The sequence below is a fragment of the Lagenorhynchus albirostris genome, chromosome 17, assembly GCF_949774975.1.
Source record: "Lagenorhynchus albirostris chromosome 17, mLagAlb1.1, whole genome shotgun sequence".
Classification (NCBI taxonomy): Eukaryota; Metazoa; Chordata; class Mammalia; order Artiodactyla; family Delphinidae; genus Lagenorhynchus; species Lagenorhynchus albirostris.
The window spans coordinates 67229587-67255139 of NC_083111.1; the positions used below are offsets into that span (position 1 = coordinate 67229587).

General features: G+C 43.6%; 1 protein-coding gene across 6 annotated transcripts in view; it reads left to right on the top strand.

Annotated features, from left to right (window-relative positions):
• Positions 1 to 6228: 6228 nt before the first annotated feature.
• The window catches only part of RNF139 (ring finger protein 139), a 29445-nt gene continuing 10120 nt past the window's right edge, over positions 6229 to 25553 (top strand). The window contains exons 1-4 of one of the 6 annotated variants that reach the window (XR_009536558.1): positions 6229 to 7712; positions 7800 to 7861; positions 16886 to 16955; positions 19350 to 19595. Coding sequence is in view for 1 of the 6 variants with exons in the window: in XM_060128503.1 (XP_059984486.1) it covers positions 20236 to 20416 (181 nt within the window). In the remaining 5 variants the exon portion in view is untranslated. Of the gene's footprint in view, positions 7713 to 7799; positions 7862 to 16885; positions 19596 to 19936; positions 20417 to 21415; positions 21537 to 22269; positions 22866 to 25553 lie in introns of those variants that run through there. The other 5 variants (XR_009536557.1, XM_060128505.1, XR_009536559.1 and 2 more) reach the window with 5 other exon arrangements.

Below are 25553 nucleotides of genomic sequence, written 5' to 3' on the forward strand. Positions count from 1 at the left end.
AGGGGCTTCCCTGGTGGCGCAGTGGTTGGGAGTCCGCCTGCCGATGCAGGGGACACGGGTTCGTGCCCCGGTCCGGGAGGATCCCACATGCCGCGGAGCGGCTGGTCCCGTGAGCCATGGCCGCTGAGCCTGCGCGTCCGGAGCCTGTGCTCCGCAACGGAAGAGGCCACAACTGAGTGAGGCACGCGTACCGGAAAAAAAAAAAAAAAAAATGTAGACTCAGGAGTCAGCTGGCCTTTATGCGAATCCTGGCTCCACCACTTCCTAGCTGTGTGACAACCTCAATATTGCTTTCTTTAAAACACAAACAATAATAGTACACACCTCATAGAGTTCTTGGAAAGGCTAATTAATATAAAACATTGACATCAGTGCTTGGCACATGGTAAGCACTTGTTAAACATTATTATTTTCCTCAGTGCCACTATTAAAAACAACTTAAAATCTTTGGTTTTACATTGTCCTTAAAAAAACCCAGAGGGGAGGAAAAGGAGAGAGAAGCCTGGAAGGACTTCCTGAAAAAGGTGACCCCCCAATCTGAATTGGAATTTTGAGAAACACATAGGAGTTTGCTGGGTGAAGATGAAAGCAACAAGAGTCAGTTCAGCCTTTTAGGTAAACTATACATTTTATTAACACTTTTTCCATAGATGCTGTTCTTGGCTCCTATGTCTCCTTCCTGTCATTCATTCTAAATCCTTCTCCAGAACCTCTTTGTTGTTTCCAGGGGCTTTTTCACCTATTGCCTACAGGAATGCCTGACTTTCGCTCACTCTCCTTTATGCATCTCGATTATTTCCATAATCAGAAAGTAAAACCAACCCACTTCCCAGCCTCCCCAGCAGTCGGTGGTGGGGGGAGGGTTGGCAATAAGACCCTTCTGTCCCAGAGGGGTAGGCAGAAGTCCACATGGTGGGCATCTCTTATTTCTTCTTGCTCTGCCCTATTCTTCAAGGGTCACACTGAGGCTGAGAAGGAGCCTGGGTTGCTGAGGATTTTCCTGAACAGCTACACCAGCCCTGGACGTTTATATTAAAATATATATGCCTCTCCACCCACTGCGGAACCGCTGTTTTGGAGGTTTCCGTTACTTGTCGCCAGATACACTCACACATCCGGATTAACCATGTCAATAAGGGATGTCTAATAGAGATTGATGAAAAAAGGCCCATGGGAAAGGGTACGACCCCTGAGAAGCCGGGAAAATCCAGACCACCTGAAACCCAAGAATTCAGAGGCTTCGACTACTTTGCTGCTGGTTATTGCTGCCATCTAGTGGCAGTATTTTGGAACTAAAATTCTTTCTGACCATAAACTCTGCAGATCTTTCTTCTTTCCTTTCCTCATTCATTCATTCACTCACTTATGTGTTCACTCTACAAATACTTTATGAGGATGTACTATGTGTGGTGGGCCCTCCTAAATGCAATAAGGAAATATGGTAATGAGGGGAAATCCAGCTCCTTGCCCCTTCAAACATACATACTTGGGGGGAGATAGCCACTAATCAAACTTAAAAATGGAAAAGTATTATTAAAACAGAAAAAAAAGGAAAAAGTTGGGAAGGGTATAAGAGAAGAGCATGGTGCTATGAAAATCGTTGATAAGGATTTGACTTATAGAGGAGATGGGTAGGAGGTTAGAGAGGGTTTTCCTGAGGATGTGCCCATTGGCCTGAAATCTCAGGAAGAACCAGGTGAGACTGCAGTGAGAGCAGTCATGAAAGTGAGCTGCAACGAAGAGAGAGAGTGTATGTTGAATACAAGGGAATAAAAGGCCATGCATTTAGATATACCTGCAGAAGAATGAAACTGGACTACTTTCTTACACCATGTACAAAAATAAACTAAAAATGGATTAAAGACTTAATATAAGACCTGAAATCGTAAAACTCCTAGAAGAAAACAAGCTATAACCTCCTTGACGTCAGTCTTTAGCAATATTTTTTCTGGATATGTCTCCTCAGGCAGGGCAAAAAAAGGGCGACAAAATAAACAAATGGGACTACATTAAACTAAAAAGTCTTTTGCACAGCGAAGGAAACCATCAACAAAATGAAAATGCAACCTACTGAAAGGGCAAAGAGATTTGCAAATGATATATCCAACAAGGTATTGATACCCAAAATATATAAAGAACTACAACTCAATATCAAAAAGACAAATAGGCCATTTAAAACATGGGCAGAGGGCCTTAATAGATATTTTTCCAAAGAATATATACATATGGTCAACAGCACATGAAAAGATGATCAGCATCACTAATCATCAGGGAAATGCAAATCAAAACCACAATGAGGGGCTTCCCTGGTGGCGCAGTGGTTGAGAGTCCGCCTGCCAATGCAGGGGATACGGGTTCGTGTCCCGGTCTGGGAAAATCCCACATGCCGCGGAGCGGCTGGGCCCGTGAGCCATGGACGCTGAGCCTGCGCATCCGGAGCCTGTGCTCCGCAGCGGGAGAGGCCACAGCAGTGAGAGGCCCGCGTACCGCAAAAAAAAAAAAAAAAAAAAACACAATGAGATGTCACCTCACACCTGTCAGAATGTCTATCAACAAAAAGACAAGAAACAAGTATTGGCAAGGATGTGAAGAAAACAGAACCCTTGTGCACTGTTGGTGGGAGTGTAAACTGGTGCAGCCACTATGGAAAACAGTATGGAGGTTCCTCAAAAAATTAAAAATAGAACTACCATATGATCCAATAATTACACCTCTGGATATTTATCTGAAGAAAACAAAAACACTAATTTGAAAAGATATATGTACCCATATGTTCATTGCAGCACTATTTACAATAGCTATGGAAGCAACCTAAGTGTCCATTCATAGATGAATGGATAAAGAAGATATGTTATACATATATACAATGGAATATTACTCAGCCATAAAAGAGAATGAAATCTTGCCATTTACAGCAAAATAGATGGACCTGGAGAGCATTATGCTAAGTGAAATAAGTCAGAGAGAAAAACAAATATCCTATGATATTACTTATAGTGGAATCTAAAAAACAAAACAAATGAAGAAACATAACAAAAGAGAACAGACTCATAGACACAGAGGACAAACTGGTGGTTGCCAGGGGGGAGAGGGGGAAGGAGGATGGATGAAATAGATGAAGGGGATTAAGAGGTACAAAGTTCCATCTATAAGAAAAATAAGTCACAGGGAGGTAATGTACACATAGAGAATATAGTCAATAATATTGTAACAACTTTGTATGGTGACAGATGGTTACTGGTCCTATTGCAGTAATCATTTCATAATGTATAAAAATATCAAATCACTATGCTGTACACCTGAAAATAATATAATACTTTATGTTAATTATAAGTCAATTAAAATTTTTTTAAGTCTATGAAAAAATACATTGACATAACATAAATGGAGTCAAGTAATAGTGTGTTATCAGTGAAATAAACACAGGCAGATGTCCATTCAGGAAGCTGTGAGACAAGGTCTAGGGCAATGTTACTGTGGACAGAGAGATGGAGATTCCCTGTGGAACTATGTCAAGGCGGGTCAAGTCCATCAAAAATGGAGATGGCTTTGTTTTAAACACCGAGGGCAAGAACAAGGCATAAGTAAAAGTCCCAGGTTTCTGACGTGAGTGTCTAGGAGACTGGCAGGGGCATTTCACGAGCTAAAGAGAAGTGGGGAGAAGTGAGTGTATTTTGGAAGTGTTGAGTTTGAAGTGCCTGGGAGACACCACGTAGGGAGGAAATGGTAGACCATTATACCCATAAAAAGAAGCATTCAGTGAGGGAGGAGGAAAAGCAACAGGATGTGTTCTTCAAAAGGTAAGAGAAGGAGGGCTTGATCTCTTCTCCACACTCACAAAGCATGAAGAAACTGAAACTCCAGTAACATTTAAACTTATTTGCGAATGTACCAATAACACAAAATTGAGTTGTGTGAAGGCAAGAACTGCATCTTATTCAATTCTCTGTGCTTTAATGAGCTTAGCACTTGGGGAGATTAGCAAATAGTTGGTGTTCCAAATATGCAGAAGTGATGCTGAAATGAATGAACAAAAGAAGAGGGACCCAGTGGAAGGGAAAGGCATTCCAGGTGCAGCCAGCAGAGTGAAGAAAGGTAGGAAGAGAAAAATAATTAAAGGGAAGCAATTATTCCTCCTTATTTTCAGGCTCCAGGATATCTCAAGCTGTGGACAAAAGCTCTTGTATATACAGCCAGCCCAACACAGTTCAGAACCTCATTCCTACAGGGGGGAAAACCCTTAAAGGATTGAATGTAGCCTCTTGTGAGGCATATGATCCCTTGGTCTTCAGTATGCTGGCGTCTCATCAAGAAGAGATGGTTATACAAACGCATCTCCAGGTGGGGTCTCTGTGACTGAGATTAAGGTGGAATTAGATCTTTCTGGCCACTCTGGGAGGGTCAGTTTGTGAAAAAGTTTGCCCAACCTCCTCTCTCCTCTCCAGCTAATCTCCCTAGCCTACTTCTCCTTTACTAAGTAACTATCCTCTTCTGTATTTGAACTCATGGGTTGTCTACAAGCTTGTTTATTATGGTCATTGCTGGTTACTTTTGCTTTGTTCTGATTTTAATGAGTTCAGGTGATGGAACTGGTGGGGAAAGTGAGGTCATGTGCTTGAGTGACGGGGATCAAAGTGGCCATCTACAAGTGCGGCTCATTTGTAAATCTGCAATTTTAAAAGGACCACTTCCAGCACTCAGACATTGCTGGCTTTTAATCATATCCCCCCATATTTTGTTTACCTCAGGTTAAAAGTAAGGTGTAGTCTGGGTCAAAGTTTGTATGACCTTAGTTTAATTATTGTTGCAAGATGTCAGACTGATGTTGGAACAGAAAGAAACCTAGAGAAAGAATATTTTGTAAGATATGACTTCTTCCATCCCCTGCTATAAATAATAAACTAAAGGGAGTTTTGATTTGTTTGAGACCCAGAAAAAATTTTTCCTGACTGCATCATAGATTTTCTGCAGATTTTTCTAGTAAATAAAAATAACATTTGTTCATCATATACAATTTATAACTAGAGAAAATGTATAAAAGAAAATGGAATCATCTGTAATTGCATCACATTACAGGGAATCTCAGTGAGTCAATGTTCACATATTAGAGCATGCCCTAATAAATTTATTTATGTACAAAAATTAATAATTGCCATGATCTAAGGCACAATTATAGATTTTGCAATTAGCACTGCAATAAGAGTAACATCCCACGTCATTAAAATTTCATATGATCATCATAATTGTATAATATTTCCATCAAAAGGATGTACCATAATTCTTTTAACCTTTCATCTTTAGGTTTAAAACAACAAGGACCATTTTAGTGTATCAACCTTTGTCTGAATTTATGATCATTTCTACATTTATGGAATGGGTTAATAGTTAAATAAGTATGAACATGTTCAAGCCTGTTTGTGCTCAAAGCAATCATTCTCTTAATAACTATAGTATTTGCCAAGCCATTACTCATGGCCAGGAACTATATAAGATGCTGGGGCCATAGCAGTAAACAGAAAAAGAATATCCCTTATCCATGAGAACATTATTTGCTACCAGGGGAGAGGGGCTTTTAAGTATAAACAAATAGCAAAACAAGAGCTAAAGAAGAAATTACAGTGTTAAATAGGCATAATGTGGAGGGAAGAGAGTGTTTAATGAAGGCCTCACAAGAAGATGACCTTCAGACAAATCACCAGCCACTGTATCTTCTAGGGGAAGGGCATTTCAGACAAAGGGGACAGCAAGTACAAAGGCAAGAGCACAAGAAAAGGTTTGGCCAATTTTATAAAGGAAGCGAAAGGAGATTGGTGTCCCTAGAATGTGTTTAGCCAAGGGAACAGTTCCATCTCAGGCTGAGATTTAGGCGCCAGATTTAGGTGCAGCACGGGACTAAGGGAAGGCTTTCTCCAAATTCATTGCATCATTCCAGGTTCACTTCTTTCTTTTGATCTGTGAGCAGCATTGCAGAGAGTATCTGAGGGTTCTGCAGGATACCAACTAATTTGAAGTTTTTAAGCCGGCAGAATTCCTTCTTGTTATTAATTTCCCCTTAGGCAGGAACAAGGAACGGTTGGCCACAACAAAGATGGCGGCAGCGGCCTCACACGGCAACGGCAACGTCGACGCCATTCATCAACGAGCGCGATATCATATAGTTCCGCCTTGCCGGTCAAACGTCACTTCCGGCCCCAGCCAGCGGCGAGCGCGCCTGTCTTCCGGCTTTGGGCTTGGATGTGCGGACGGAGGTGAGTGGTCTCCGAGTCTCGCGGAGGGAATCGCAGGAAATGCGGGGCCAGCAACATGGACAGGTCAGGCGGGAAGTCCGCGGCTGTTGTCGCAGTTGTGACTGAACCTCGGTATACCCAGCGATACAGGGAATATCTCGAGAAGCAGAAACTCCTGGAGGGACAGCACCGTGTGGAAAAGATGCCGGATGGCACCGTGGCGCTACCGGTGCTGGGAGAGGCCCTCACTGAGCAGCACCTGCGGGAGCTGAGGAATCGTGTGGCTCCAGGCAGCACCTGTGTGGTAACGCAGCTCCTGAATCCTGTTCCTTCAAAGAAGGCCCAGGCTTGTTCACCTGCCCAAAGGCTGTGTCTTGAGGTGAGTCGCTGGGTAGAGGGCCGCGGAGTGACGTGGTCAGCTCAGCTGGAGGCTGATCTCCCCCGATCTTGGCAACGACATGGCGACCTCTTGTTGCTGAGTGAGGACTGTTTCCAAGCCAAGCAATGGAGAAACTTGGAACCAGAACTCTGGGAGACGGTTGCCTCGGCACTTGGCGTCCAGCGTTTGGCCAAACGAGGGCGGGTGTCACCGGATGGCACTCGAACTCCAGCAGTGAATCTGCTGCTGGGCGACCATGGCTGGGTGGAGCATGTGGATAATGGGATCCGATATAAGTTTGACGTGACCCAGTGCATGTTCTCCTTCGGAAACATCACTGAGAAGCTTCGTGTGGCATCGCTGCCCTGTGCTGGAGAAGTGCTGGTGGATCTCTATGCAGGGATTGGTTATTTTACCTTGCCTTTCCTAGTTCATGCTGGTGCAGCCTTCGTCCATGCCTGCGAGTGGAACCCCCATGCTGTAGTTGCTCTGAGAAATAACCTTGAGCTCAATGGAGTAGCTGATCGATGCCAGATACACTTTGGGGATAACAGAAAACTGAAGCTCTCAAACATTGCGGACAGGGTGAACCTGGGGCTTATTCCCAGCTCTGAAGAAGGCTGGCCCATTGCCTGCCAAACGCTAAGACAGGATGCTGGAGGCATTTTGCATATTCACCAAAATGTGGAATCTTTCCCAGGGAAGACTCTCCAGCCTCTTGGAAGCAGTGAAATGGAAAAGGAGTATTGGTCTTCTCCTCAGCAAACGATCACCAACCAGTTGAAAAATGGAGCTGCCAGTGACTCTAGGAGAAAAATGCTGTCAGCCGCCACCAAGCCAGAGTGGCAAAGGTGGGCAGAAGCTGCAGCAACTCGAATTGCCACTCTTCTTCAACAGGTGTACGGGAAACCGTGGAAGACACAAATCCTGCACATCCAACCAGTGAAATCCTATGCTCCCCACGTGGATCACATAGTCCTGGATCTGGAATGCCGCCCCTGTCCTCTAGTTGGCTAGAGAAGGTGGATCCTGAGACAGGAGGATCTACGTGTGAGTGACCCTTAAAGCATCAACTCAGGCTGGGGCCTCACCCCTCTTGTCTCCTGGTAATCTATTTTAATATTTTGTTGCCCTAAAAGCAGGCTCTAAATCAATGCATATTATTTCATTTGTCTTCCATTAACACCCTACAGAATGAGCTACGTATCCGGAAGAAGTAGTGTGGCTCATTGAAATGAGGCCTGGCTGTGCAATTGTGAGTTCTGACCTCAGTTCTATCTAACCTGGGGTACATGGTTCCAGTATTCCTTTGGCCTTGAATTTTCTCATTTGCAAAATGAGGGATTCTTGGCCAGGTCTCACATGGCTGTCACCTAATAAATAGTTATACACAGGGCATTGGTTATTTTAGAGTGAAGGACGCAGTGCTGTTTCCAAAATCACTGCAGCTACAGTATGGAAACTCACCTGAGTGGGGCCAGGTTGGAAGCAGGGAGACGGGCGAGGAGGCTTCTGTGGCGGTTCAGGCATGAGATGATGGTGGCTCGGACTAGGGTGGTGGCAGTGGGAGGTGAATGGATTTGAGAAGTAAAATCAATGAGTCTGAGCATTGGAGTCCAAAGCAAGGCATTCAAGTGGTGCTGCTTGGTTATGACTGACTAAATTAGGGAGGGAAGAGGACAAAAGTTACTCTAAATTACCTCCATTCGTCTACTTTAGCATTCCTAAATGAGTAGGTGCGGGGAGGGTGTGTCTTAGGTTTATTGTAGTAGAGAAAGTGTTAAGAATGACTGCTTTAAATGACAGGGCAGGGAAACTAGGTTTCCAGCCCTAGCTAGTGCAGTAGCTGCCAACTGCTAGCTCATTTTTAAAGTTTGAATTAAAATCTTAAATTTTTACAGGCCTCAGACTCCCTTTCCATCTTCCTTCCCTGGCCGAGAACATCAGGGTCAACATAAGGAGCTCTAAGGAATGTGAGATACTGTGTTTTCCAAGCCTCCCCTTATTTTATGGCTGTCTGCCAGTGCCATTGTTTACTGTTGGAATGACTACATGTAAGGAATCACTGTTTACCTTTAGGATGACTAATTGTCAAGAATCAATTTTCAGACCTTTGTTTTGGTGCACTTTGAAGCCATCTGGGCTTGTTTTCCTCATGAAGGAAATACAGAAAAGTGTGGTTTGGGAGTTCCCTGGTGGCCCAGTGGTTAGGATTCTAGGCTTTCACTGCTATGGCCTGGGTTCAGTCCCTGGTAGGGGAACTGAGATCCCGCAAGCCGTGTGGCGAGGCCAAAAAAAGGAAAAAGGTAAAGTGTGGCTTTATCAGGATTTTGATTGTACCTGGCATTTGTCTGGCTGCGGTTGGGCTGGGCTGCTTGTTCTCTTGCAGCAGTGCCAGTAAGGACAGGATTGGTGCTGCTTGTGTTGTTCTGGAAATATTAAATGCCTACTATCAACATGAGCCACAGGAAATATGAAGAGCCATTAGATACTGTCTCTGAGGAGCTCCCAAGCTAGCAACAGACGTTACACAAATGCTGCAAGAGTCAGTACGCAGTAAGTGCCGTATGAGTGATAGCTCGTTGTAGGAGTGTAAAGGTGGGGAAGGAAAAAAAGCTGAGAATTGAATGAGGAGGTCTTCAGAGAGCTAGTGTTTGAATTGGCTCTTAAAAACAGGGTGAGATTTTGTTAAGTGGAGTCTGATGCTGGTTGAAGAGACTAACAGGTGCCAGAGTTTGGAAGCGCAGAGTGTTTGGGGCGTGGCCATTAGATCAGTTTGGAACAGAAGCAGCAGTGAGAGATGTGCTGAAGGTGGGGGTCACTGTAAGGATTAAAAAGGAGAGTGTCTAGTGCAGAGTAGGCCCCCAGGAAATGTTGGCTATCATGTGACCCCGCAGAGGGAGCCTGCTAGATTCCATTCCCATCCCACAGAACGGCCTTCTTGCCTTTGCCTTCATTTCACACACTGGGTTTCTTCTCACACCTGTGCCTACAGCATCCTCTCCTCAAGCTAAAGATGCCAGGCGGGGTTTGAGCCAATCCAGGGGGAGAAACAGGGAGGAAGATGAGTCGGAGCTGCATGTCCAGGGGCTGAGGAATTAGCTTCCTGCCATAAGCTGTGGGAGAGGCGGCTGATGTCACGTGCACCCAAATGAATTCATTCAACTTGTTATACGTATCAGGCCCTGAGTGTTAGTGGGGAAGGAAGATTGACATGGGCTCTGCCTTCGTGGCGTTTAGGTTCCACTCATTCAGCTCCTGGCTCCTCTACTTTCTATGTGACCTGAGGCAAGTCATGAATCTCTCATGATTTCGTTTCCTCATCTGTATGCTGGAGTTAACAATTGAACATATCCTGAAGGAAAGTTGTTGGGTTTAAATGAGTTAACGTATGTTAACTGTCATCACAGTGACTGGTATATCGTGGATATTTCAGTCTTTGTATGAGGGGAGCTACCATTTCCCAATTTGGCTGTGAGGGATTGCTGCACATCTGCTTTACTTACAGCAGAGTGACTTTATTTTGAAAGCCATTCACTGGTTTATTAGGATGTTCTGTGAATTTCCCCATCAGGCACTATGCGGAGGGCCAGGGACGTAGAGGTGAGTAAACCTGAGTCCTGCCCACAATGGAATCACCATCTGGTGACGTGGACACAGATGAAGCCATGTCAGTACTGTGTACTAAGCGCACATATAGAAACAAGTGGGTTTTTACAGGCACATGTAGGATCTGGGTTCTGGGAGGTGGAGAGGGTGGCTGGGAAGGCGGGAGCAGGGATGCCTAAGCTGAGAGTTAGAGAGTGCGCAGAGTTACGTGTGATGGGAGAGAATAAGGGTTCCTTAATAAGCCTCTTCTCTACCTGAGTATATCCATTTACAGTACAGTTTTCTCCAAGCACTTGCTGGATGGCCTGACCTGGAAGAGACATTTAGTGGCACCAAGGAAAAAAGACTGAAGGGGTCAGGAGGCTCATGGCGTCCTTACAGATTCAGTCCAGGAATTTGTAAAAGCTCTAAAGTCTTCCTTTGCGGGCATTAGTATTAGTTGCTGATTAATGTACCCACTTGATGGAGAAGTTGTGATTAAAAAACAATAATAATGATTTTATCAAACTCCCTCAACCGTGAGCTGCTCTATTCATTCACTCCATAATTTTAATAAATTACATGCATGTATTAATACACGAATATAATGTATATATTTAAAAGGTACAAACAGAGAAATTTAAAACGATGAGACACAAATATATAGAAAAAGCATTTTTTTTTTTTTGAGGTACGCGGGCCTCTCACTGTTGTGGCCTCTCCCGTTGCGGAGCACAGGCTCCGGACGCGCAGGCTCAGCGGCCATGGCTCACGGGCCTAGCCGCTCTGCAGCACGTGGGATCTTCCCGGACTGGGGCACGAACCTGTGTCCCCTGCATCGGCAGGCGGACTCTCAACCACTGCGCCACCAGGGAAGCCCAGAACAAGCATTTTTAATTCAGTTTCTTCCACCCTGGGCACACGTGTGAGAAGAAACCCCAGTATATGTCACTCTGAACAGCCTCAAGGTGCAGCCACTTCACATGGGTGAGCCATAAGACTAGTCATTTTCAAACTAAACTATTATTTTAAATGATTAAAACTATTTTCATATTTTTAAAAGCATTTTTGAGTTTTGTTCTGGAATATAGTTAGGTTACTTGGAAACAGTTTGATCTTTTTGAGTCTTGCTTTTAAGCACTTGTTAGAGCAGCATATAGTCTAGGATTAATTTTTTTCCATTTTTGAAGCAAGACCTTTCTTCGTTCTCTGACGCCTTGTGAATTATGAGATTTTCCACTCTTGCTGTATGTAGGAACAGGAATTATCCACCACCCTGTGTGGTGTGAGCTCTGAGTATTTTTTCCTATAATCCTTTCTGGTGGGTCTTTTGTTGGCTTTTGGTAGTTTCCTATCATGTGGGCTGATCATTACTCAGCTGAAAACTTTTAAGGTAACAGTCGGCAGATCTCTGGAGTTCCCTTTGTGTGCGGCTTTCTCCTCCCTGGCATTCTACCCTGTGAACTCTACTTACTTGGGCTCCCAGGACTCACCTCCTCACCTCAGGGAGTTAGACTGCTGGCCTCCACTCCATCCTCGTGCCACAGCCTGGAAAACTTTTCCAGGCTGTAAGTTGGAGCAATTGTATGGCTCACCTGGTTTGTTTTCCACCTCTCATGGACCATTGCTCTTCATCGCCTATGTCCGATGCCTTGAGGGCCGTTTCATAAATTTTGTCAATTTTTTTTAACTATTTATAAGTTTATAATAATTGTTTTGACGTAAATGTACTAGCTTTCACAATCATTATTATTGATGAAATTCACTCTAGCGATAATATACATACTTCAGCTGACACAATGTTTCAACATGTAAAGCACATAAGAATTTCTTGCTACAATTATGTTTAGAATGCTTACCTATATTATAAAATGAATATTAAAATATTAGCGATGATATCTTTCTGATTAGATATAATAACTTGCAAGATTTCCTGACCAACAATCACACACAATTTCAGAGAGGCCAGAAACAGTGAGAAAATAGATATTTGTCTCTTTGGGTTTTTAAAGGTTAAGGTTGAATCCAAGGTAAGTAGAAAATATTGAATATGAGGCTAAAACTGAATTTTGGCACGACACACACATATTAGGTAGGTAGGTAGATACAGATGGATAGACTGTCCTAGTTTCCCTTTTTTTCTTTTAGTAATTGAATTTTATTTTAAGATCGAAGCTAAACGTACAGTTTCAAAATTCAAATAAAAGTAGCAAAACTTTATGGAAAAAACAAAGCAGTTCTGCAGCACCATGGTGAAGCAGCTGTCTTGCAGCTCCTTTCCCTTCACTTTGTGTGTCTACTTTCAGCACTTTCAAATGGGCCTATGTGCCAAAGGAGATGCAGGACCTAACCTACATGTACCAACAGGAGCCGTGAGAGTCTGTTGAACTGGGTGCTGAGGGTGTGGGATGGGAAGCAGTTTGCATTCATATAGGACAGAGAACAGTACTTGCCCACCCTCTATCATAATATAGTCTGAAGAGATCTAGACCATCTCAACCTTCCACAGAATGTCACACTGACCTATTACATTCATGACATCATTACTACTTGGGCCAGGTAAACAATAAGTAGCTAGCATATTATACTCCCAAGGATAGGAAATAATCACTAATAAGAACAAGCAACCTTTTACATCAGTGAAATTTTTAGAGTCCAGTGGTCTGCTTGAGTGTCAAGATGTCTCCTTCATAGTAAAGAACAAATTTTTGCATCTCACTCATTTTATCAATAATCGGCCACCAAGAATGCACACCAAGCTCCAGGCTGCTTTGTGGGAATTCAGAACTTGAGAATTCTGCTCCGACTCATATACTGGGTGACTGGAAGGCTGCCAGTCTTCAGTGGGATCCAGAGCACATAAAGGCTCTGTAGCAGGTACAGGCTGCAGTGTAATGAGCCCTATTGCATGGGCCATTCAATACAGGAGATTCTACGGGACAAGAGTATCTGTGATAAGCATAGCAGCCATGGGAGTTTATGGCAAGCTGCAACTGGAGGATCGCAAGGTAGACTTCTAGGCTCTGTAGCAAAGCCAAAGCATCTGCAGTGGAGAACCACACGTCATTCAAAAATGGCCCCTTGCATGCTGATGGGCCTTGGTAGGAACTGAGCATCTCATGGGACATCAAGTAACCCTTCATGAGCTAGGTTTTGTCAGACCCACCAAGTCGGTCCATCATAAGGTGGAAGCGGTACACCTGGGATCGGTGACAAGTAGGGCCAGGGGAAATGAATAGGCAGATGGTCCAGACTCCCGTATCATACGTATAACACTTGAACCAGGGTCCCTCCCTCAGTTCACAACTGTGGCTGCTTGAGAGGCTCTTTTGTCTAGCTGATTCAGGACAAAAAAGCCCAAGCTAAGTTCACCAGTGGGTTTATTGGAATATGGGTTCAAAACTAAAATAGACTTCTGCCCTACAGCCCAAATCAGGAGTGCTGTTAAAAGGTGAATTCTCCAAAAAGGCAGAATTTGGGGCAGTATTCCTGGTCATCCACTTTGTGTGGAAAAAGTAGTGGCTTGAAGTAAGAATATATCTTCTTGGAAGGTGGCAAATAAGTTGGCTAGATGATCAGGGGCCTGGCATGAAAAAGATTAGATCAGGGACAGGGAAGCCTGGAGAAAAAGCAGTGGAGAAATCTGCGGGATTCGGCACATGAGTAAAGAACTTTGTGTTGTATAACAACGCCAACCAGGATAATCCACCACAGAACAGGCACTCAACAACCAGGTAAACAGATTTGGCCAGTCCTTCAGCAACCGCAGCCACCAGCTGTCCCAGTACTGGTACAGTGGGCTCATGTACATTGTCATGTCCCAGGGATGCGGGTGAGCAAGAGGCCAACAGCACGGCTTCCACTCACCAAGTGGCCACTCCCTCATGTTCAGCACTGAGCCCTTGATACAATAGCATCCCTCAAGGAAACCAAGCAGCTACTTGGTAGCAAGTTGATTACATTGGGCGCCTATCCTGGAAGGACAGTGACTGACCTTTACTAGAATCTTCCTGTCTCCAGGTATGAGTTTGCCTTTCCTGTCCACAAGATGTTGGCTAGACTACTTGTCCAAGGGTTTACAAGTGTTTGATCCATCAATATGTATCCTGCATAATATTGCCTTTGACGTAGGGACCTACTTTACAGCAAAGGACTGTTTCATGACCATGGGGTTCACTGGTCCTATCACATACTCCAGAACCTAGAAAATGCTGGCCCGGTGGAGTGGTGAAAAATCCTTTTGAAACTTCAGCAAAAGCTTGGAAGATGTGAAGATGGGATGCCGTCCCCCAGGACTCAGTATACTAAATCAAACTCATTATATAGTGCCATGTCCAGTATAGAGAGAAAATGCAAGTCTGGGAATGAAAAGGTAGAAATAGAATTCCCCTTGTAGGCTAAATAATGGCCCCCAAATACGTCCGTGTCCTAATACCCAGAACCTGTGAATATGTGATCTTACATGGTAAAAGGGACTTGGCAGGTGTGATTAAGATGGGGAGAATAGCCTTGATGATCCAGGTGGACCCAATATAATCTCAGAGGTCCTTGTAAGAGGGAGATGGGAGCAAGTAGTAGGAGATCTGATGACCAAAGCAGGATGGAGTGATGTAAGGAAGAGACCATGAGCCAAGGAATGTAGGCAGAGCCTCCAGAAACTGAAAAAGGCAAATGGATTCTCTCCCAAAGCCTTCAGGAGAAACGCAGCCTTGCTGACACCTTGATTTTAGATTTCTGATCGCCATAATTTAAGAGAATAAATGTGTTGTTTTAAACCACTAAGTTTGTGGTAACTTATTATAGCAGCAGTAGGAAATTAATACACCCACTTTCTGTCTCCACTGATCATGTGCTTCCCATCCCCACAACTCTGCTCTAGAGCAACGCTCCCCAACCTTTTTGGCACCAGGGACCGGTGTCGTGGAAGACAGTTTTTCCACGGACCGGGGGGAAAGTTCAGGCGGTAATGAGAGCGATGCAGAGAGGCGGATGAAACTTGCTCACTCGCCAGCCGCTCACCTGCTGTGCGGCCCGGTTCCGAACAGGCCCGGGGGTTGGGGACCCCGGCTCTAGAGGGCTGCTTCCTATCAGGGGAACTGTTTCATCAGGAGACACAATTAATAGATCCATTAAACTTTAACCTACTGAGGTTTCCCAGTAATTTGAGGCTCCTTGTGCCAAGAGGCCAGCAGACAAGAACGAATCACCATCCTGGCTGGAGTAATTGAACCTGATCAGGAGGAAGTGGAGTTACTGACGATGCGGGCAGAAAGGAATGTACTTCACACTCATTGCGTCCGCTAGGCTGTCTCTTTGATACTTCCCTACCCTATATCAGGAGTAAAATGGGCAACTTCCAAAATGGCAGAATAAGGACCTCCAAAAACTGGCTCTTCCATAAAAAGCAATGAGAACACTGGCAAAAATTGTCAAAATCAACCTTTTCAGAATTCTAGAAACTAAAGGCTTGCGACAATCTAAGGAGCATTCATTCAAGAAAAACAGCTAAGTCTTGATTAAAAAGGAAAGCTTCTGGCATTTTAACTTGCTCTGTTCCCAGCCCCTCACTTACAATACAATGTTAAATTGTTCCTAATTTTAGGGAGAATGCCTGTACTGTGTTTGACCATTAAGTTATATGCTGTCCTTAGGTAGTATCCATAGAGTCCCATTATAGTGCTGTTTTTAAAAAAATCATCCTTTTTCCACTGCACTGTAGTGTCACTTTTATGATAAATCAGGTGATTGTATATGTGTGGGTCTATTTCTAGACTTTCTCTTCTGTTCCATGGGTCAGTTTTTCTATCCATGTACCACCAATACCATCTTGTCTAAATTAGAACCTTAGAATAAGTCCTGATATGATACTGTAAATCATTCAACTTTATTCTTTAAGATTGCGTTAGTTATTCTTGATCTTTTGCATTTTCTTACGGATTTTAAAATCAGCTTGTCAATTTTTTGAAAAAAAGTCCTGCTGAGATTTTTTTTGGGGGGAGGAATTACATTGAACCTATAAGGTAAAGTTGACATCTTTGCAATATTGCATCTTTCACCTTGAAGCTTTTGTTCTACTCATTTGGGTGTAGCTATGAAATGAGAAGTGGTTATCAGAAGCCTGGATGACAGGATCCCGTCCAGGGTGAAGGATCCTGTATTTCCCGTCTGTCAGAGGGATACTATATCCATCTTCTCTAGGCTCCCTGCCTTGACAGATGTTTTTAACTTAGTATTACTTGTACTCTTCCTCTCAGCAGTATCTAATCCCTCAGATTATTCTTAACCATCACCTTAGATGACTAACATATTTGAGCCTATCATATATTTATATCCTAATATAAATTCAGTACCACTGAATGGTTATCACATATAACAACCCACACTAATAAACAGTATCTTCACAGTACTAACACAGTATGTATCATAGGGGTTCCAATGAGTATTTCTCCTAAAATCTGTTTACCATATACCATACTAAGTACCTAAAACATGTTGTTTTAATTTGTGTAACAAGCATGAGCAATTACTTGCAGAGGATCAGATCTTAGGCTGTGGAATCTGAAAAGTGTGAGTTAGAAACCTGCCACTCTTAATTGCTTGTGTCCTTGGACAGGTTTGTGGAGGATTAAATTGGATAATACATGTTATATGTTTTGTATCTTATCTGACATTATTAACCTCTTTTTCCCAGATGAGGATACTGAAGATTAGAGCTTAAGTACATTGTCTAGAGACAGAGAACTAGTGAGAAGCAGAAGTGGGTAAGCACACTGCCAGGCATATAGAAAGTGCTCAGTAAATGTTGAATGAATGAATGAACCAAAGTCAGTCAGTATGTACTCAACGTTGACTCCAAATGCCACTATATTCTCTCATGTTTCCTTTGTTAACTAAACAACAACAGAATCTTCCTATTCATTTGGCATTTACAAAACGAGAAAATTCAAATAGCTGAATTTCCATGAGCACATCTGAAATTTACTTTAATGAATGAGAAAAACTATGAAGTAATTTAGGATCAGAGATTATTTTCCAAGTAGTTCCCAAGGTCTGAGATAAAGTTATGGTGTGTATTTATCCTTTTTGGGGCTATCAATACCTACCCTTCTTCCAGCATCCCCACCTTCCATTTGAAGGAAATACAAAATACGTTGGCAGGGAGAGCTGGGGTGGGTAATTCTAAGTGCTTGTTTCCTGCTGCTTTCTCCCACTAAGGAAGCTGCTTGTACCTGCCCTCTGGTACAGCTTGGGTACAGATACATGGTCCAATAAGCTTGACCAATTGCATAGTCACTCTTGGAACCTGAAATTCTGAAGAATAATTAAAATAATTCTTTAATAAATTCCCTTTTTGCTTAAGATAGCCCAGAATCAGTTCCTGTTGCGTGTAACAAAGACTTGGCTGATGTAAATATCAACCGAAAATTGAAACTAGTTTTTACACATTCTACATCTAAAGGCTTTTTAGAGGTACTAAAAGGCTTCTGAACCATTAAAGCCAAATGAACAGATTGTTATTTTTGAACATGGGTAGTTTATGAATACACACACACACACACACACACACACACACACACACACACACACACACAGCTACCCCACATACTGTTCTGGGTAGACTCAATTTAATATATACCTGAGTTGTGCAACATTCAAATCAATGTAGAAGCCAAAGAGATTAGATTCAGTGAATTGCAGCTATTTCTTTGAAAGCTTATCTTTTATCTTAAAAATCCCTAAAAGCATTCTAAAAACTACCTCATTAATGTAAATTTAGATTTAAGGTAGTATTTTAAAGTACTTGCCAGGATCTTATTCATACCTTCATTTTATAGATAGGGAGAGTGAGACCTAGTGAGTTTAAAGAGACATGCTTGAAGTCATATAAGATAACTGTGCCACCACTCCTGAAAGTTCTGGGCCCAAGGTGGAATTTAGTTTTAATTAGAAATTCTTACACTAATAAAATTTGTGCATCAAATTAAGATCAGAAACTGTTAAAACATGGATAGGCAAGAAAGTATAGAGGAGGGACAAAAATCTTTTCCTTCCTAGGTTCTGTGGCTGGGGCCCTGGAAATTAAACCAATAAAATAAAGATTAACAAGAGAAACACAAGAGTTTATTAACTCATGCCATGCACATACGTCCAGGAGAAACTAAGTGTTGAATAACTCAAAGAGGTGGCTACAATTCGGGGCTTATATAGCATCTTAACAAAGAACAATGCATTGTAGAGAAGTGATAAAGGAAAAGGGGTTTAGGCTTTTGGGGTGGCAGACTGTGGGAAGGTGAATGGGGGGAAACTAATGGATAAGGATTAGCTTAATAAGCTTTGCCAGTGATTGAGTCTGAGAGTCGTCCTCTTCTTGGTAAGGGAGAGGGAGACACCTTTACCAATAGAAATTTATGTCCTATTTTCAGGCAAATGGGAAGGAGGGAAGTGTTGAGCTGGAGAGCTTTTTGTTTGTTCCTGCTGTTTCTCAACTGTCTTCAGTTCAAAATAATCATGTCAAAGTAACATATTTTGGGGTGGCATGTTCTGATCCTCTACAAAAACAAAAAAGTATGGCCTCTTCTGCCCTGAGAAGGAAAGAAGGCACTGACTGTGTGTTCTTACCTCAAAGATTAGAAACAAAGACAGAGGTCAGAGTTCTTGCCCTTAAGTCACATTAGTAATGAGTTCTTGGTACTTCCCTGGTTGCCCAGTGGTTAAGAATTCCCCTGCCAGTGCAGGGGACACTGGTTGGAGCCCTGGTCCGGGAAGATCCCACATGCCGCGGAGCAACTAAGCCCGTGCAGCACAACTACTGAGCCTGCACTCTAGAGCCCGCAAGCTATAACTACTGAGCCTGCGTGCCAGAACTACTGAAGCCCGCACACCTAGAGCCCGTGCTCCGCAACAAGAGAAGTCACTGCAATGAGAAGCCTGCGCATCACAATGAAGAGTAGCCCCGGCTCGCTGAAACTAGAGAAAGCCCTCGTGCAGCAACAAAGACCCAACGCAGCCAAAAATAAATAAAAAGCCAAAAAAAAAGGGTTCTTGCCCTTGACATTAGTATAATGTGGCCGACCACGGTCCGCAGTTCTGCCTAATCGGGTAGTAGATAGAAAGGATGATGTGCAAAGAGATGAGAGGGATGTTTTTCTCGGTAGCGCCTACCACTCCAAGCCCAATACCACGAAGGGTGCCCGCTCCATACACCGCACGCAGCGACGCCTCCGACAGGCGGCCTTGTAGCATCTTCCTCGGAAGGTCGACCGCTCAGACCCGGCTTCCCGGTGGGATGGAGTAGCTCTGGCAGGCGGCGCCCTTTGGCTCTCCTCCTGCCAAGCAGTTCTGAATCATGTTTATGGGACGTTTAACGGGCTCTAATAAAGCAGCTAATAATTCCCTCCCGACGAAGCAGTGACTGCCTCACCCGCAAAGGTCACACGCCAACGCCTTTGCGGGTGAGGCGCCCACCCTGAGGCTGGAGGGCGCGGCTGCCCAACAGCGCCTGCGCCACTGGGTGGCGCCAAAAGCAGCAAAGGCGGCCCCGGCTCCGGAGATGGGCGGAAACTATGGCAACGATAGGGACGTCTGCTACGCCGAGCGTGGTGACCGCGAGGGGAGCGCCCCTAGCGCCGTATTATGACGCGAGCGTCGGCGCGCGGCTTCCGCGGTCTCGCGTGACCGCGGGAGCAGCCTCCGGGCCTGGCAACAGCAGCAACTGCAGAGGCGGGCGGGCGAGGTCAAGATGGTGGCTCCACGGGCGGGGGAGGCGGGGGAGGGAGGAGGAGCCAGACCATAGCCGGCCGGAAACACCGACACCCACAGGCCTCCCGGGAGCCGCCGCTGCTGCCTCCGCCGCCGCCGCCTCCGCCGCCTGCTCCAGCTCGAGAGACGCGAGCGGGCGGCGGGGCGGGCCGTGAGAGAGACACGAGAGGAGGGAGGGCGGGGGCGGAGTCGCCCGCCTTCGCCTCCGCCCCCGGCCGCCGTCCCGGCCCCTGCCCCGCGCGGCTCTACCCGGCCCGCCCAGCCCCGGTGTGGCAGCGGCTTATGGCGGCGCTGGGGCCCCCGGAGCAGCAGGTGCGGATGGCCCATCAGCAGGTCTGGGCGGCGCTCGAAGTGGCGCTCCGGGTGCCCTGCCTCTACATCATCGACGCCATCTTCAACTCCTACTACGATTCCAGCCAAAGCCGGTTCTGCATCGGGCTCCAGATCTTCCTCCGGCTCCTTGGTGAGGGGGACGGGGTAGCCTGCGTCCGGGGACGGCTCCGCGGGCCGAGACGTGCAGGAAGGAGAGGGCAGCCGAGCGCAGGCCGTGGTGTGTGTGTGTGTGTGTGTGTGTGTGTGTGTGTGTACTAGTTTCGCGGGCCGAGACGTGCAAGAGGGAGAGGGCAGCCGCGCGCAGGCGGTGGTGTGTGTGTGGTGTGTGTGTGTGTGGTGTGTGTGTGTGTGGTGTGTGTGTGTGTGGTGTGTGTGTGTGTGGTGTGTGTGTGTGTGGTGTGTGTGTGTGTGGTGTGTGTGTGTGTGGTGTGTGTGTGTGTGGTGTGTGTGTGTGCGCGCGCGCTAGTTTCGTTTCCCCCTGGGGGCGTCTTTGCGGGCCGGACGGGAGGAGGAGATGACATTTGTCTCAGAGTTGACAGCGGAGTGGTCCTCCCTGCGAGTCAGTCTCCTGTTCATTTTTGCCTCTGAGCGAGGGCGGGGAGAAAGCAGCGAGGTGTGAGCATGCGGCTCTGTGCCTGCTGTTTCTCTAGGGGAATGAGTGCTTGACCGCGTTCTATGCGACAGCCTTGGAAAAACAGCAACTCTGCTTACGTTTTTGATCTCGCCGTGTGTGACCTTGGGCTCGTCGTGCCGAGGCCTGGGCCTCAGTTTCCCCCTTTCCAAAATGCAGGGTACTCGTATGTTGTCATTTAAATGACATCCAAACGAAAGAGAATGTCAGACCTTGAAACTGTTAGAAAAATCCTCACGAAGAAGGCGATACTTATAACGAGTCCTAAAATTTTCCATGAATAGAGAAGAAGGTATTGAGAACGGTTATAAAAACGTGGCTAGGAAGTGATAAGACTTGAAAATCAGTGTCTTGGTTGCATATGAATGGAGTGTTAAAAGAATCTTATACTCCCCATTTTCACTTGCATTACCAGAGTGAGAAGGATTTACGCTTAAAAGAAGTTTTTGAGTAATTGAAACGTGGCAAATTTTGTTGATGAGGTAATTCTTGTGTTAGTTTTTAGTGAGGCTGTGCTTTTGAAGTGTTGCTGAGGACGAGCTGATGGTGAGATCCTTACCAAGCCTTTCTGAATTAGGAGCCATCTGTTGCTGCTTTATTCCTACTCTTTAAAAAAGTGGTAATGTTGAGTTTTGTTTATAACAACACTTTACATTTGTTTGGTACTTTACTTGTGCAGTGCCTTTTCACTGGTATTATCTAACCTAACGTTCAAAAATCCCTCAAAGGAGGGTGGGTGGTGTTATTCTCATTTTACAAATGAGGAAACTGAGAGATAGAGGTTAAGTGTTTTGCTTTTGATACACGGCAAGTAATTGGTTGCCAGCACCTGGGCTTAACAATCTTCTGGCATGGTTCCTCTTCCTCCTCAGTACAGCTGCAGTCCAGATACAGAATGCTATAATAATGATTATATGCTAGATCTTAAAACTAACAGATGTGAACGTGATGTTCTTTAGCACAAGACTTCTCAGTAACCCACCAGCTACTTAATCCCAGCCATCCTGCTTACCACTGCAAAATGTAATGCCCTCTTATTTGTGGCAAAAATGGAGCTGTGTGATTTCCAATGTATAGGAATAGCGAATCATTATGTTGTACACCTGAAACTAATATAATGTTATCTATTGATTATACCCCAATAAAAAAAGAACATTAGCTAGCTTTAATGTTTTGTACTTAACATATTTTGTTTAATTCTGATAGTCAGGGAATACAAGTGAGGTTAGTTAAATAATGTTACAATGAAATTAATAAGAATGGGGACCTGTTGGGAAAGCATTTTATTCCTGCCAGTTAGAAGTCACTCATTATGATCATAAATTAACAGGCAGTTGCTTGTCTCATTATAGAAAGGTGGTCCCAGCTGAGCCTGATAGATCCCAACCCCTCCCCGCGGTACCTCTCCACATTAATTGATGACATGCGTGCAGTCAAGACCTGTGCTGACTCCTGGGTTGGGGAGACTGAGAAATGGAGAACACTGATCACTTCTATTCCTGAACCCCACAGGAGAAGAGAGAGTTTGCTAGAGAGAGAGCAGAGGCTCTAGGGAACTTTATGAAATTTGGGATTACCAAGTGTAGTTTTGGGCACTGAATAACCAAATGTATTGTAACATGGACTCGAGGGTGGTAGGAGGGGCTTTCCCTGCTTCTGCTTTGAGAGGAGGGAGGAGGCCATGGTGGAGGAGCTGGAAAAAAGAAACCAAAACAAAACTGGGTTTGAGAGGATTCACATACTCATTCTGCCAGTAGTGTAGCCACTGTCTTGAGTGATCTTCTGGCATGTAACTACAGAGCCTCTGAGAGCCCCTTGGGGACCAGGTGCTTTAATGCATTGTGCTCAGAGTTGAGCTTCAGGCTAGGGAGCTTTAAAGGAGTATTTTCTTTAATTAAATCTTTTGTAGCTTAAGAACACTGAATAAAGTAATCTGGTGTTTTCCTTGTACTATATCCATGCTTCTTATTTTTGTAGTAAATCATGGAAGTTTGCATTTGAGAGGTTAAAGAAGAATGTGACCTCAGGCAAGTTACACCTGCTCTGTGCCTCCCTTTTCTTATCGGTACCTTTTTAAAGATGGATCATAATGGTGTATCTCTCTTATAGAGTGTTAAGGGCAATAAATAAGGACATAAGTTCTTGTAACAGTACCTGGAACCTAGTAAGGGCCATTTAATTGTTAGCTACTGGTAAACATGGTAGCTTTAAAAAATTTTTTTTAATACTTCAATTAAGACCATACTGTGTTACAGATATTTCAGTTTTTGGAAGTCATCAGCACAATGTTGGTGCTGTTTATTTGAAAATTTTGATCCCAGAGTATTCTCTGGGTCAGACTTTATGAGAGATACAAAATATTTTCCCAATCTATCATTTGACTGCTCCTCACATTATGGCAGTGTAATTATGCTAATTTATGACATTTGTAAGAATGATAAAATTATTAGAAACTGGTTTTGGTGGTAAAAAATTTCATCCTGAATAAAAACAAATGTCTTAACTATTTGAGGACCATTCGATGAAGCATCTTATTTGTTATGGAAAGTGACAGGTTTGTGTGTAAAAGATACCAAAGGATGGTTGAAATCAATTGTTTTATCTGGTTAGTTTTTTAATAATTGTAGACCTCTCTGTGCTACTGTATATAAATCTCAAAATTTGTCACTCTCACCTTTTTCCTTAAAATGGAATTGTAAACATGGAAATCTATTCTGTATCCAGTTTTATTTAGTGTCTGAAGAATTTTGTCTTCTACCCCTACAAAAAACTATTACTACACTATACTTTTATTTGGTATCAAACTAATAAGAGAATTTCAGCAAGTCAGAATATAAAGCATCTCATTTTGGAGATCCAAATAAGGTCATATCACAATATATATAACTTTTAAGAATATTAAGCTATTCTTAGGAGGTGTTCAATGCTAAATGAAATGCAGCCCAGTGCAGCGTAATGCTGAATTAACAAGCCTAAATCCAAGGCAGAAAATGCAAGCATAGGAGTTTGTTTTAATAGTATTACTCATATAATGACAATTCATTGAAGTGGAAAGTCCTTTCTAAACATAAAAGGAAATCCAGAAGTTACAAGGGTAAATTTGAGTACATAAAAATGAAAAACTTCTTTATGAAAAAATTCTTTTTTTACAAAGATTCTTAAAAATGACACATTAAGGGGAAAATATTTGCATCATATTTAGTTGAAGTACTAAGAAAAGTTTTACTCTGTCAATAAGAAAAACTTATACTCCCAGAGAAAAATGGGCCCAGGATAAGCATTTCACAGTAAATGAAATGCACATGGTCAATAAGCAAAACAAAAATTACTCAGCCTTATTTATAATTTAACAAATGTAGTTAAAACAAAATTTCACTTATGAGATTCGTGAAGAATTCAAAGTTTGAATAAAAACTAGTTTGGCAGAAGTATGGGGAAATAGATGAAGTTAAACAATTTTTGTAAGGTGTTATTTCTATGTAAAGCCATTTGGTGCTATCAACTAAAATTCATCGTATACCTTTTGACTCACAATTCCAGTTCTGAGAACTTGGCCTGAAGATATAGTTGTGCAAAAACTGTTGGCAAGAGTATTCATTGCAGCATTGTTGGTAATAACAAAACAAAAACAAATTGTTAATCTAAATGTCTATTGAAAGAGAATCTGTTCATTGTACAATATTATCAGTTTCAGCCATGCAATGAAATTGTTGAAAACAATGAGATAGTTATTTTTGGTGCTGTAGAAAGAACTCAGAAAACCTGTGAAGTGAAGCAGTAGTAATTATGACTGCATTGGGATAGCCTTAGGGGTTCTCAGCAGAGATACCGTTGACATTTTAGATGGGATAATTCTTTGGTGGGGGTGTGGGGACTGTGACCGGAGGACTGGAGGGGAAGGGAGGGTGTGTAAACTGATCCTGGTTGAGAACTACTGAGGTGGACAAATAGACCAGTAAATAGCACAGAATAGAAAGCCCAGAAACAGACCACCCATGTATGTAGAGAAACTTGATGTGTTTCAGAGGTAGAATTGGAAGTATACAATACATTGAGGTAAATACAGACTATTAAGTTAGTGGTTATTTATTCACGTGAAAAAAATTATACTGGATCCCTACCTCACATCAATATATAAATAGTTCGGACTTCCTGGTGGCACAGTTGTTAAGAATCCACCTGCCATTGCAGGGGACACGGGTTCAAGCCCTGGTCCGGGAAGATCCCACATGCCGCAGAGCAACTAAGCCCATGCGCCACAGCTACTGAGCTTGCGCTCTAGAGCCTGTGACACACCTACTGAAGCCCCTGCACCTAGAACCCGTGCTTTGCAACAAGAGAAGCCACCACGATGAGAAGCCCGTGCACCTCAACGAAGAGTAGCCCCTGCTCACCGCAACTAGAGAACGCCCGCGTGCAGCAACAAAGACCCAACACAGCCAAAATAAATAAATAAATTTATAAAATATATATATAAATAGTTCTAAATGGATTAATATCTAAATGTGAAAAGCAGAACTTTAAAAGTTTTAGAAGAAAATATAGAATTTTTTTTTTTTAGGGTTAGAGTAAGGGAAAAGTTCTTTAGAAATATGTAAAAGCAAATGTATTAAATAATGATTGATAAGTTCAATGA